This window comes from Lontra canadensis, unplaced genomic scaffold (genome assembly GCF_010015895.1).
Source record: "Lontra canadensis isolate GAN:19392208 unplaced genomic scaffold, GSC_riverotter_1.0 scaffold4, whole genome shotgun sequence".
NCBI lineage: Eukaryota > Metazoa > Chordata > Mammalia > Carnivora > Mustelidae > Lontra > Lontra canadensis.
In genome coordinates, this window is record NW_022630998.1 from 39438130 (window position 1) to 39450535 (window position 12406).

The 12406-nt window shown below is 41.8% G+C and overlaps 1 protein-coding gene across 1 annotated transcript in view; it reads right to left on the reverse strand.

The window, feature by feature from the left end:
- Nucleotides 1-1648: 1648 nt before the first annotated feature.
- PTCD2 (pentatricopeptide repeat domain 2) overlaps nucleotides 1649-12406 on the reverse strand; it is a 46124-nt gene continuing 35366 nt past the window's right edge. The window contains exon 10 of the mRNA XM_032848767.1: nucleotides 1649-3499. Coding sequence (XP_032704658.1) covers nucleotides 3494-3499 — 6 coding nt within the window. The 3' untranslated portion in view covers nucleotides 1649-3493. The remainder of the gene's footprint in view (nucleotides 3500-12406) is intronic.

Consider the following 12406-nt stretch of genomic DNA (forward strand, 5'->3'; position numbering starts at 1 on the left):
AGACATCTCTTCAAAAAACACATTTTACATGTTTTGGGTTGGGCCAAAAACATCTGCAGGAAAATGGTAGCCTTTTTGAAGAGAATCATTATGTTCCCCCAAATTTTAAATGGCAACCAAGGGAATAAGAGTCAGGAAGAGGAAGAGAGTGATTATTCACACCCATAAAGAAATTGTTCAAACCCCCTTCAAACAACTGTCATATACCCCACAAACTATTGATCCCTCAGACTACTACTACTATCATTTAAATGCCTGTCGCTGGACCATTACATTTCTACCCTTTGTATGCAATGCCTTTCACACTTCTCTTAGCTTGGAGAACTCATTTTTTGGGATCACTGTCTTTAGATGCCTTGGCCAGTTATCTTTCTTTATGGCTCCTGTAATAACTGTCGTGAAGAATGTGCCATTCCTCCTAGCACCATTTAATTTACTGGTCTCTCATCTAGTATCCTCTGCATGGAGTCCAATTCCTGGCACAAGTTGGTGCTCAGTAATTGCTGAATTAAGAACATCATTTTCCAGATATATTTGGATACTCGTTCATCCATATGCCCAATCATTTAATAAAATTTATCAGGTACCTACTGAGTGCCAAGCAATATGAATGTTGGAGAGACAGGAGTGAACAAAAGACATCAATCCCCTGTCCTCAGAGGGTTTACATTCTAGAGTGAGGGTTGGCAAGGTAATAAATATTTTTGGCTTCGTGGACTATACAGTCTCCATTGTAACTACGCAACTCTACAGCTGTAGTGTGAAAATAGTCAAAGACAATATGTAAATGAGTGAGAGTAGCTATATACCAATAAAACTTTACTTAAAAAAATATGTAGCAAGTATGATTTGGCCCTCAGACTAGTTTTTCAACCTCTGTTTTGGAGAGAAGTCAAATAATAAACAAATAAATATATAATTCAAATAGTAAGTGCTTAAAAAAAAATAAGAAGGAAAAGGAATAGAGAGGAAAGAAGGTGGAAAGTTAGTCAGGGAAGGCCTGTCTGAGAAGATGACACTTGACAGACATCTGAATGAAGTGAGGGAGCAAGGCAGAGGACCAGCCAGTGCAAAGGCTCTGAGGTACGAATGTGCTGGGGTCTCCTGGGCCAGTAAGAAGGCCTGTATGGCATGAAAGAGGCAAGCAAGGGAAGTAAGAGAGCTGAGGTTGCAGAGGTAAAAGGGACCAGACTGTATTACCATGTGGACCTGGAGTTGATTCTGTGTGATGAGAAGCTTGTAGAGGTTTTGAGAGAGGGGGTAACCAATAAGAAGGGGTCAGGGTGACTTGACATCCACCCCTCACTTGTCCAATGGTGGATTTGGGTGAATTAGGAAAAGGTGCTTCCTATAGGATGAAGCAGCCTTAGATTTTAGTCTCTAGTCAGTCCCTCTGTCAGGCATCTGTGGTTGGGATAAAGTTTGGACTTCAAGGTCCATGGTCTTGAGTGCTGCTTAAGTTACCTAAGAAATTCCAAACCAAATGTTATCAAATGGTATTCTTGAGCCCTTTTAGGACTTTGACATCTTTGGTATACAAAGTATCGTCATTAAGACAATGGTTTCTGGGGCTCCAGCTCAGTGTTTTGGGGCAAATGTGAGGGCACTGAATCTTAGGGGTATCCCTTCCTTTTCCCCAGGGGTCAGTCAATTCCCAAGACCTTTCACCCCTCAAACAAGCACTTCCTTTTCTTCATGTTGAGGTAAGGCAGAGGAGTACAGATGAAGGAAACAGGGCAGAGAGTAAGCAGCAAGGTGCCTCTCTTAAGTTATGAAAACTTGTGTAAAAGAAACCTTGTGGTGATAATGACAGTTTCACTTCCTGTTCTTTGTTGAACTACAGGTTGTCAGGAAAGCCCTGTCACACATTTACATGCAGGTTAAATTTCTCAAAATCTGAGCCACAACAGCCTAGTAACTGTGGGGAATATGATACAAATGCTGCTGTGCTATTGTCATTGTCAGTGGGTAAATCTCTTTAGCAACTTGATGTGGTTGGTTTTTTTGGATCTGATGGGAACAAATCCAGCTATGGGCTCCCTCTTTGTTAGCTGGTCTTCCTTCCTTTTTACTGATTGTTTTGGACAGGGATTCTGATAGACAAGATGAAGAAATGAAATGCATTTTCATTTTCATTAAATACTGCAGGGCTTTCCAAAACAACCCTCGACAAACTTATCATAGGCCAGCATTTTTTACTTTTCTATGTGCTTTTGGAGGTTTTGACACCAGGGATGAAAATGTGCTTTCCAAACAGTATGGACTTTACCTAAAAGTGTTGTCAACTGAGTCATAATGAGCATCGTGGTTCATTCTTTTCCCATTGTTGTCTTCATTAGGTGTACGAGTTCCCCTAATCTCATGCACAGACAGTCTGACTTTCTACCCACTGGTCTGATTGAGCATCTTCTATTCATTTATCACTTTCTAAGAATGAGCAAATCAGACCAACTCCTAGTTGCCATGGATGAATGTAATTTGGGTACCTCAGCTTAAAACAATAAAGATGAAAATGATGGAATAATATTAATTTTGTGCTAATAACCATCTTCCAAGCTGTAACAGAGGATGGAGGATGTAGTCCCAGAGTTGGACTTTACACTTGGATCTGAATTTCAGAGTTGTTAGTAGGTATATGAATATTAGGTTTGGAAATGTTGAACTGGCACACACATTGTGTTACTTCTAATCCATCCTGTTTTCCAGGAAAACGGACACTTGCCAAATATTCTCTGTTGAACAAACTGAGAAAATTGTAATGTACCTTGGGTTCCAGTTAAAGAAAATTTTAGCTGGTGAATCTTGCTGATGCCCTACTTTGAGGGACTTAACTCACGTTGAAGGCTGCATAAGACTCCGGGCATGGGAGTTGTATTTGGGGAGCAAATGGGCAGCTTCAGATGGTTTTGTTGCCTTTCTACAGAATATAGCCCAGGAGGAGTTGGTGAAGAGCATGAGTTTTTAGGCTTATTGCTTGCTTTTCTCAATACGGCCCATTCAGAACTTCTCCCTTGAAATTAGAACTTTATGCTAGGGAGAAAGCAGGACTGAAAATGAACCTGAGGTTTCTCCTAAGTTCCAGTAAAGCAGCCTCCACTCTGAGTCAGTGAGTGAAAGAGTGAGGACACAGGAAGCTAGACTCTGTCACCAAAGAGCCCAAAAAAAGGGATCTAAAATATTTTTTTCAAAGGAGAAGCATGAATAAAATGATGGGGAAGACACAAAATAGAAGAACAGAGAAAGAAGAAAGAGGAAGTAGAATTCAGGAGGAAAAAAAAAAATCATAAGGCATTAGTCCATTGAAATGTGAGAAAGGCAAAATCACACCCAACCTGCTCTAGCTGGGTTTACCTATCAAAACTTTAACTCAGAGACATGGGGACTCCTCTTACCTGTTTATCTCAGAATCTTCAATACGGATTCAGGAGATATGCTAGTTAAAGTAGCAATGGTGTGCTGGTTATCTTTGTTTCCTCCTATCTTTCCAGATGTTTTACACCTGAAAGTATGAAATAATAACTTAAAAGTATGAAATAATCAATAACTTATAAGCCATGCCCACAAATGGAAAGTGAAATGTAAAACTGAGATGGTTTGGAGGAGAAAAAAGGATTTTAAAAATAAACCCAAATGATCCACATGAATAAAAGATTTATACTTTTGGTCCAGATCCATGGTCCACTGAGGTTAGGATTTTGACTCAAAGGGGATAATAAAGGTATGGAAGGTCAGGGATATAGAAGTCCAGAGCTGCCACTCATACCAGTTGGTTCACTAATTAACTGCTTAGCTCTCAACCTTGTCAAAAACAGATCTTGCCTGAGTGAGCTTCATACTACTGATTCTTTTTTTAAAAAAGATTTTATTTATTTATTTATTTGATAGACAGAGATCACAAGTAGGCAGAGAGCCAGGCAGAGAGAGAGGAGGAAGCAGGATCCTCCCTGAGCAGAGAGCCCGATGCGGGCTCGATCCCAGGACCCTGAGACCATGATGTGAGCCAAAAGCAGAGGCTTTAACCCACTGAGCCACCCAGGTGCCCCCATACTACCGATTCTTTATCAGCAGTGCAGGCCTTATGTTACAGTGAGATCACCCCCACCCTGGGCAATGTAGTGGGACACTACCTTCATATGGTCTTCCCTCTGCCTGCAACACCTGATGGGATCAAAGCCTGCTAACACAGAGTGTAAATAAAGACTTATTCCTGGTCACGTCCACTCCAGACTCCTAGAGGACAAAATGCCCATCCAGCAGGTGCTTCAGGAGTGTTTCATTTCATAAGTGAGAAAAATCAAAGAGAGTATGTGTGGGATAGCACGGACTATAGGATTCTTACCCATGCCTTTTATTTTTCAGTACCTATGTCCCTGAGCTGTTGTGCCCAAGCCATGCCAACTCCACGGGCCACATTCAGAATCATTCAAACTTTATTTTATCCCCATCAGTTGTTATAGGATGTTCAGTTGCACAGAAGCTCCTCTAGATACTTTTAAAAAAAAGACTTTACTTATTTATTTGACAGAGAGAGAGAGACACACAGCGAGAGAGGGAACGCAGCAGAGGGAGTAGGAGAGGGAGAAGCAGGTTCCCTGTGGAGCAGGGAGCCCGATACGGGGCTTGATTCCAGGACTCTGGGATCATGATCTGAGCTGAAGACAGATGCTTAAGGACTGAGCCAGCCAGGCGCCCCTCCTCTAGGTACTTTTGGTGATAACCTGAGAGTTATCTATTGTATACTCATGAACAAGTCATCTTGAGCAAGATCATCTGCATTCCCCTCCTCCCAGGGTTGGGTGTCTGTCAGGGACATCCTTCACCAGAATTCCCTATCCCACCATAATAATTAGTATTCTGTGAATTCCCAATGCATATTAAAGGTTTGTGATAATGAAAAGGTGATCTTTGACCTATTCCTAGAAATGGGCAGTGATAAATACACCAGGATACTGAAGTCTCCCTTGGAGAAAGCTCCAAGACTTAGTAACTCCATGATGATGGCTGGAGGAGATCGGTTGCTGTGATTTGATGGATTTGAGTAGGGTAGAAAGACAGAACAAATAATTTAAATAATTTAGAGCCTAATTCCTTTTCACTTCTCTCACAGATCAGTATGATTTTAGTAATTAACAGCAAACAATTCATTCTGGGTTCTTTATTCTTAATTTAGGAGGAAAGTTTCGCAGGTAAGACAAAGGCTCATTCTTTTTCTTTCATAAGGAGCTGAGGATATTTTTTCCATGAAACATCTAGCATATGCTCCCCACCCCCACACACACATGCATCAGAATGCTATCTACAGAGGGTCATCCTGTTTTCTCTCTTCTAAAAACACCCTTTCAACATGGTAATTCTCCAATTTGAGTGAAGGCAGCATTTTATATCTTCCCTGAAGTCTATCTACCTTTCCCACCTCGACTGCACTGTGTGTGGACCTCTGTTCTCTCTGAATTCCAGAAATGGAAGATGCTTTCAAAAACTAACACTTTTTAAAAAATAGTGACTCTGGGCGCCCTCTGCTGTCTACTTAAGTTCTTCAGCTGCATACCAGTGATAAGAGCAAGGCATGAAGGCGGTGGGTGGGGGGGATTACTGAAAAAATCCAAACATACACCATACACAAACATTAAGTGTGTATATGTGTTTCTTTGTACATGCTTAACATATGTATGTCTGTGTGCATGCATATATACCTTAACTGTTTTTACTGCATGGCCCCTTCAAGGTTCTGCTGAATCAAAAGCACAAACTTTCCTGAAAAGTGCACCTATGAGCATGTACATGCACACACACGCACACACACACAGAGCCACCATCTGGGCACAACAATACACAGACAGAGTTAACAATGTGAGCTTTGGCATCAGACCATCTGTGGGTGCCCACTCCCTGCTATTACATCTATGGCCAAGAACTTAACCTCTCAGAGTTTGTTTCCTCATCTGTGAAATGGGGTTTTCCTGAGGTTTAAATGAGATACTGTATACAAAGTGCTTTGTATAGAGCCTGACAATAGTTAAGTCTCATCAAGTGTTAGCAGGGTTTTTGCCTTTATCTTTTAAACCCTACCATACAGAGCCCTGTTGTTGTTAAATTCCTTGTTACTTCAGCATCAGTGTGTCAAAGAAACACTGTGCTCATCTAAATTGGAGATGACATTTCCTCTGCTCTCCACAGTTTAACACAGGGAGATAAACCCTGTGGCCCAAAAGCCTCATGTGGAGTTGCTTCATCTGTCCTGGCTTCTCAGTGAGCAGCATTCACGTTGAATTATCTTCGGATGTGCCATCCTGCCAACAGCGACAGAACATATTCTTTAAACTGGTATTAATTCAGTAATTTCCAGCCATGAAAGTGAAGGCCTCCTTAATCCTCTTGAACTTAATGGTGACACAATGTGTCCCCGTAGAGTGCCGTGGGACATACCAGGAGGTTCTGCTGGGTTTCCAGGTGTGTGACTTGGATTCGTGGATTCAAAATCGATTCGAGTTGTAGGGCAGTCACTTTGAGAGGGTTACGCCTTCTTTTGTGATGTACTTCAACAAGATGACTCTGCAGCCTGGAAATAAGGGAGATCTGGGGAATTAAGTGACATGGGGATGCTGGGCTCTTTTGGGTGGGTGAGGAGCTTGGCCTGAGTTAGGGCAAGGAAAAGGAATCAGGAAAGATGAGGGATACTAATTGAGCAATGAATGGGGGCTCCAGGTGCCTTTTCCTCTCAGGGCCTAATTAAATGAGGCCTTTGTCTATCCTAAGCACCCAGCTTTGGAGTATTTCAGCTGCAGGACAGTGATTACCAGCCAGATGTGGGGTTTTCTTCCCTCTGGGCCTTTTTTCCCAGACCTCGCCTTTAATCACTGTGGTCAAGTTGCCCCTGATGCTCTTGGAGGCCACAGTCCTTGGAAGATCAACTCAGTAGGGCAAGCAAGTGGGTAGGTGTGCTGTTTTGCAGTGTTCTGGTCTTGTTCCACCAGTAGCTGGGAAGTTTCATGTAAAATCGTCTGTCCTCCCCCTACTCTCCCTTATTTCCAAATCACTTCTGTCTCAGATTAACCAAGAGCCTAGAAACACTGGGGGAAAACCCCATGGAGAAAAACTAAGAAAGAGGGCTCTGGTCAGGGTGTTAATGTACTCGTCACCTACACGCCCTTCTCTGCCATTTTGCTTCTTAAGGGCTTGGCTCTGGCTCATGTAAAACTAAGATAGAAAGAACAGCCGGTTTATGAGAAAGTTGTGAAATATTGAAAGCAGAGCATACCAGGCTATACATATTAACTAAAACCTGCCATTAATTAATTCACCCTTTCAAAAAATATTAAGGGCACATTTTAGTATTGTGGTATAGTATTATACTACATGGGAACTTTGGGGTCATGTAAAACAGAGGTAGGATAGTTTGTCCTTCAGAAGACACTAGATATACTTGGAAAAAGTCCTTTAACACAAGGCAATGTACTTTACATGTCAAAATGAATGACAGACTATTGGTGCTATCGAAGATCAGAAAAGCATATGTGTGTGTGCACATGCGAACAGGCACATGCCACTTACTATCTATGGGGTGATAGAAGTATTATGCCAGACTTACCCTAATCATTAACAATGTGGCCATTTCCACAGATGCTCATTTAATGTCTGTTCCTCTTGCAGAATGCAAGCTCATGGTAACAGAGGGCATTTTTTTAATCCCGTTTTGACTCCATGCATGTTAACAAAAATATTTTAATCAGGATTACTCCAATATCAATTTTTGCTCAAGGTACTTTTGAGGTAACGCCATTTAAACCAATGTAATTCCTTAATTCATTTTTTTAATCTTGTCAAGTTGAAAGTATACATTCTCTTTTTAAAATTTTTATTAACATGTAATTATCATTTGCCCCAGGGGTACAGGTCTGTGAATCATCAGGCTTACACATTTCACAGCACTCACCATAGCACATACCCTCCCCAATATCCGTAAGTAGTATAAACCATATCCCTTAAAAAAATCTTTTTTACTAAAACAAGATGGGATCAGGAGGGAGACAAACCATAAGAGACTCTTAATCTCACAAAACAAACTGAGGGTTGCTGGAGGTTGGGCGGTAGGGAGAGGGTGGTTGGGTTATGGACATTGGGGAGGGTATGTGATTATGGTGAGTGCGGTGAAGTGTGTAAGCCTGTACCCCTGGGGCACATAATACATTATATGTTAATAAAAATAATTTTAAAAAATCTTTTTTACTTTTCTGAAATATTTCCACCAGGGGATTAATTCACAATGATTTGGTTCACCACACATTTTTTTTACACATAATGTATGTCAAATTTGTAAACAAAAATATTATTAAGTAAATTTGAATCTTGAGTTATTTTTGTCAAGCTCCGTTCTATTCTGCCGTGTTGCCTTAGTTTACATGGATATGTATGCACATGTATATATATGTATACATGTGTCTCTGTGTGTGTATATATATATGATTTGAAAACACTAAAGAGATACACTTTTTACTAATCTTAAATCATAATGTCCTGGGACTCCTGAACCATTGATTCCAGGGGAGAGGGTTTGGGATTGAGGTGGGTCATCAGAGTGAGGATCCTCAGGAGTAGAGGCAAAAGGCACACATACACACCTCATCAGGTACTTGCTCAGGAGTCCAGGCACAAGGCCATTCTTACCTGCTCTTCCCTCTTTGTGACAGCAGAGACCAGAGGACCCAGAGATAGTATCTGAAATCCTGTGCACATAAAACAAATATAAGCTTCCTCACAAAATAGTGGTTTATAATGTAGTCTCCAGACTAGCAACATCAGCACCTGAGAATTTATTAGGAAGTCACATTTTTGGACCCTGCTCCAGATCAGTGGAATCAGAAACTCTAGAGATGGGGCCTAGCATTCTGGGTTTGAACAAGCTCTCTAGATAACTCTGATGCTTGCTAAAGTTTGAGGACCACTGCCTTATACTCAGCTGTCATCATGGCTATGAAAACAAGAGGTAAAAGGAACATATCCAGAAAGACCAAAGATTTGCCTAAAGAAACAACAACAACAAAAAAAATCAAAGCTTAAAATATCCTTTAAGCAAGATCAAGTTGCCCAAGAATTCCTCTCTGAGGTTCTCAACAGTAGAGAGTGCCTACGAAGTTTTTATTTGCTTGCAAAGAAATAGAGAAAGCTGTAATTTTGCCTGCTTGAATTGTAGCAGATAAATCCTTACCTCTCCATTACATTTACTCAGTAATAGTCATTAGGAATTAGTTCAATTTTGTATTAATTCCTTGGATCACTGTCAACAAAAATGTCAGCCCAAATTGGCCAGGATCTGTCTATTTCACCACTGAGTCTATTCTTCAGGAGGATTTTGATCACTCTGTAAGGAGTACTATCTATAGAAGCAAAGAGCAAATGACTAGGCCGAAGGTCTTTAAGCTCAACACGGCAGGCTAAAAGTGTTCTGCTTTAGGAAAGGGAGGTCTTCTCCCTGTGGCATCTTGAGAGCCTTTCATAGTGCCCTGTCCTTTGTAGCTGCTTAATACTGATTTGGTGAAGGAGTAGAGAAACCATAGGAGTTCTACAGCTTGAAATGCCAAGAGGTGACACATGAGTTAGATCTTGAAAAATGGGCAGAAAAGGATGGATAAAGAGGAAGGCCATTTTATTTTATTTTATTTTTTAAAAAGATTTTATTTACTTATTTGACAGACAGAGATCACAAGTAGGCAGAGAGGCAGGCAGAGAGAGAGGGGGAAGCAGGCTCCCCGCTGAGCAGAGAGCCCATGTGGGGATCGATCCCAGGACCCCGGGACCATGACCCGAGCCGAAGGCAGAGGTTTTAACCCACTGAGCCACCCAGGCGCCCCAAGGGAGGGCATTTTAGGTGGGAGGAGAAAAGGATACATAACAGGCTGAGCAAAAGCTTGGAATCAAGTCTAAATGTTTGGGACCAAGTGGAAGACATCGGAAAGAAAACACTCTTCCCAGGGGCTTATGATGACACCAAAGCTAACAAAATGAATTAGTGAGTTAAATGAGTACTCATCCTCTCCTATGATCTCTACCGGGCTAGGTATGGGGCTGACAGTGGAGAACAAGACAGACACGACACCTAAATCTAGTGAAGAACAGAGAGCGGTAGGAGGATGGTCAGTGTGGGGATGCGTGAAGTACAAGAGCATGTAGGCCGCTCACCTAACCTGAAGGTAAGCAAGCAGGTGGCTCAAGAAAGCCTTTTCAGACGACAAGATGCCTCAGTTATGACCTGAGGAGGGAAGAAGTGTGGAGTAGCAAGGGATGGGGTGGGCTAGGCAAACCTGGGCCAGGTTATGAAGAACCTTCTAAACTACGTTTAAGAGACAGCTTTATCCAGAGGGGTGTGAAGAGCCCTCAGGACGTTTTAAACAGAAAAGGACAAGTTTGTTTTGGAAATCTCACCGGTTGTAGTAAAGACAGCTGAAAGGACTGAGGATGGTGGCTTTAATTAGAGAAGTAGCAATGGGAAAGAAGTTCAGAGAGCTTGCTGGAAAAAAGTCTCTGATAGTTGAAAGCATGTCAGTATTTCCTTGACATTTCCACCAATGGAAGCCGGAATGAATGCTCCCTCCCTTTGAATCTGGACAGGCCTGTGATTTGAGTGGAAGTGCTGCCATGGAACCTCTGAAACCAGGTCGTAAAAGGTGACAACAGCTTCTGCCTGGTCCTCTTGAGACACTCCCTAGTACTGAGACACTGTGCTGTCAGGGAGCGACACGTAAATGTTCTGGCCCCAGTCCCAGCTGAGGGCCCAGCATCAGCTGCCTTAAATATTAAGTGAGGAAGCCTCTGCGGTGACTCTAATCCCAGCCATCAAGTGACTAAGAACCACCTGAGACACTGAGTAAGCACTGCCTGGCCAAGCCAGTCAATTCTAACCATAATGAAAAAATGACTGGTGTTTTAACTGGCATGTTTCAGACATAACAAGAGAGAACCAGAACACTCTCCTGGTAACACCTAACAAAGGAGTATCTTTTTGTCTCCTTCTCATACTGGGCTGGACTCAATCAGGGTGACTTTTGGACTCTGAAGCAGCAGACATTTTTATAATAAATGAAACAATCTACAAAGACATGTAATAGAGTTGGGGAATAAGATGTTCTGTCCAAATACTCTCATTAACAGAATAAGTACATGCTTTAGGCAAATTATCGATTGCAAGAAAACACCATTTTTCAAAGAAATTATGAAATTTTGAAGAATGAAATGCTCACTATAGACTAAGCAAACTTTTTCTTTGATGGTTCTTTAGCCTTTAGAATCATCTATTAATTTTTGGAGTAAACATGAGGCTCATTAGCTCCCTCTGTACTCTTGCCCTTCAGCGTAACTTGTGGGAAGAGGTCTAAGAGCCCAGCTTTTACCAGCAGCAGAGCCACCATAGCCGCTGGCTGTTCAGAGCAGCAGGGCTTTGGAAGGTCATGACTGCTATTTATTGCTCACATTTTTTTTTTTTTTTAACTAATGAATGGTTGTTAGCTAACAACCAGGGCCACAGTCATACAGGGCATAATAGCCATTCGACTGCTCTTTGTGAACATCAGAGAAGATAAAAGATAAGTTCGAGGACAGGAAGCACACCCTATTATTCCCTAAGACTTTGAAGGTAGAGAAATCCAAATGCCTTTTTCTGCAAACACCGGACACACACAAAAAAATACAATTAAGATTTTCTAAAGGCACAGAATGTTCCTTAGAAGGGGCTAAGTCTTCACAGAGCATAAGCAGAAGGAAGAACGCATTTGTTATATGATTCTTCAACTAGGTACTCACATTCTGAATGCTACCGACAAGAATAACAACAGTTGTTAGCATTTAGGAGCACTTACTCTGTGCCACCCATGGTTCTGCTTGCTTTACATTTATTATCTCATTCCCTTCTCCAGCAGGTCTATGAGGTGGGTCTGATTACCCCATTCACCAAATGAGGAGAGTGAAGTGAGCCGGTGGCCACACACTAAGCCACCCAATAAGTGGGAGCCCTTTCCTAGTATTCTCTCTCTGAGGAGACAGAACATGCTCTCTTGGGAAGGGTACTGGGCTAGGAAGCTGGATTTTCATCTCAGCTTCACCTCTAACTAGTTCTACCAATTTGCACCAGTCATTTCCTTCACCTGAAAGATGATGGAACTCAATAAGGAGATTCACACCATTCCTCCTACTCTAAAATTGCTGATTCTGTGAACAATTCTTGACTCCGAAAAACAATCAAGTTAAAAGAAAACCTTAGCTTTTGAAACAGCACTGAAGAAAGAGTGTACAGAACACCAGGACGACAGATGGGAGGGTGGGACATTAGGGGGCCTTTAGAAACAAAAGGCACAACTCACCAGGGCTGTGTTTCAAACCATCATTTGACAGACCAAGATGAGGAAGCTTTAACCTG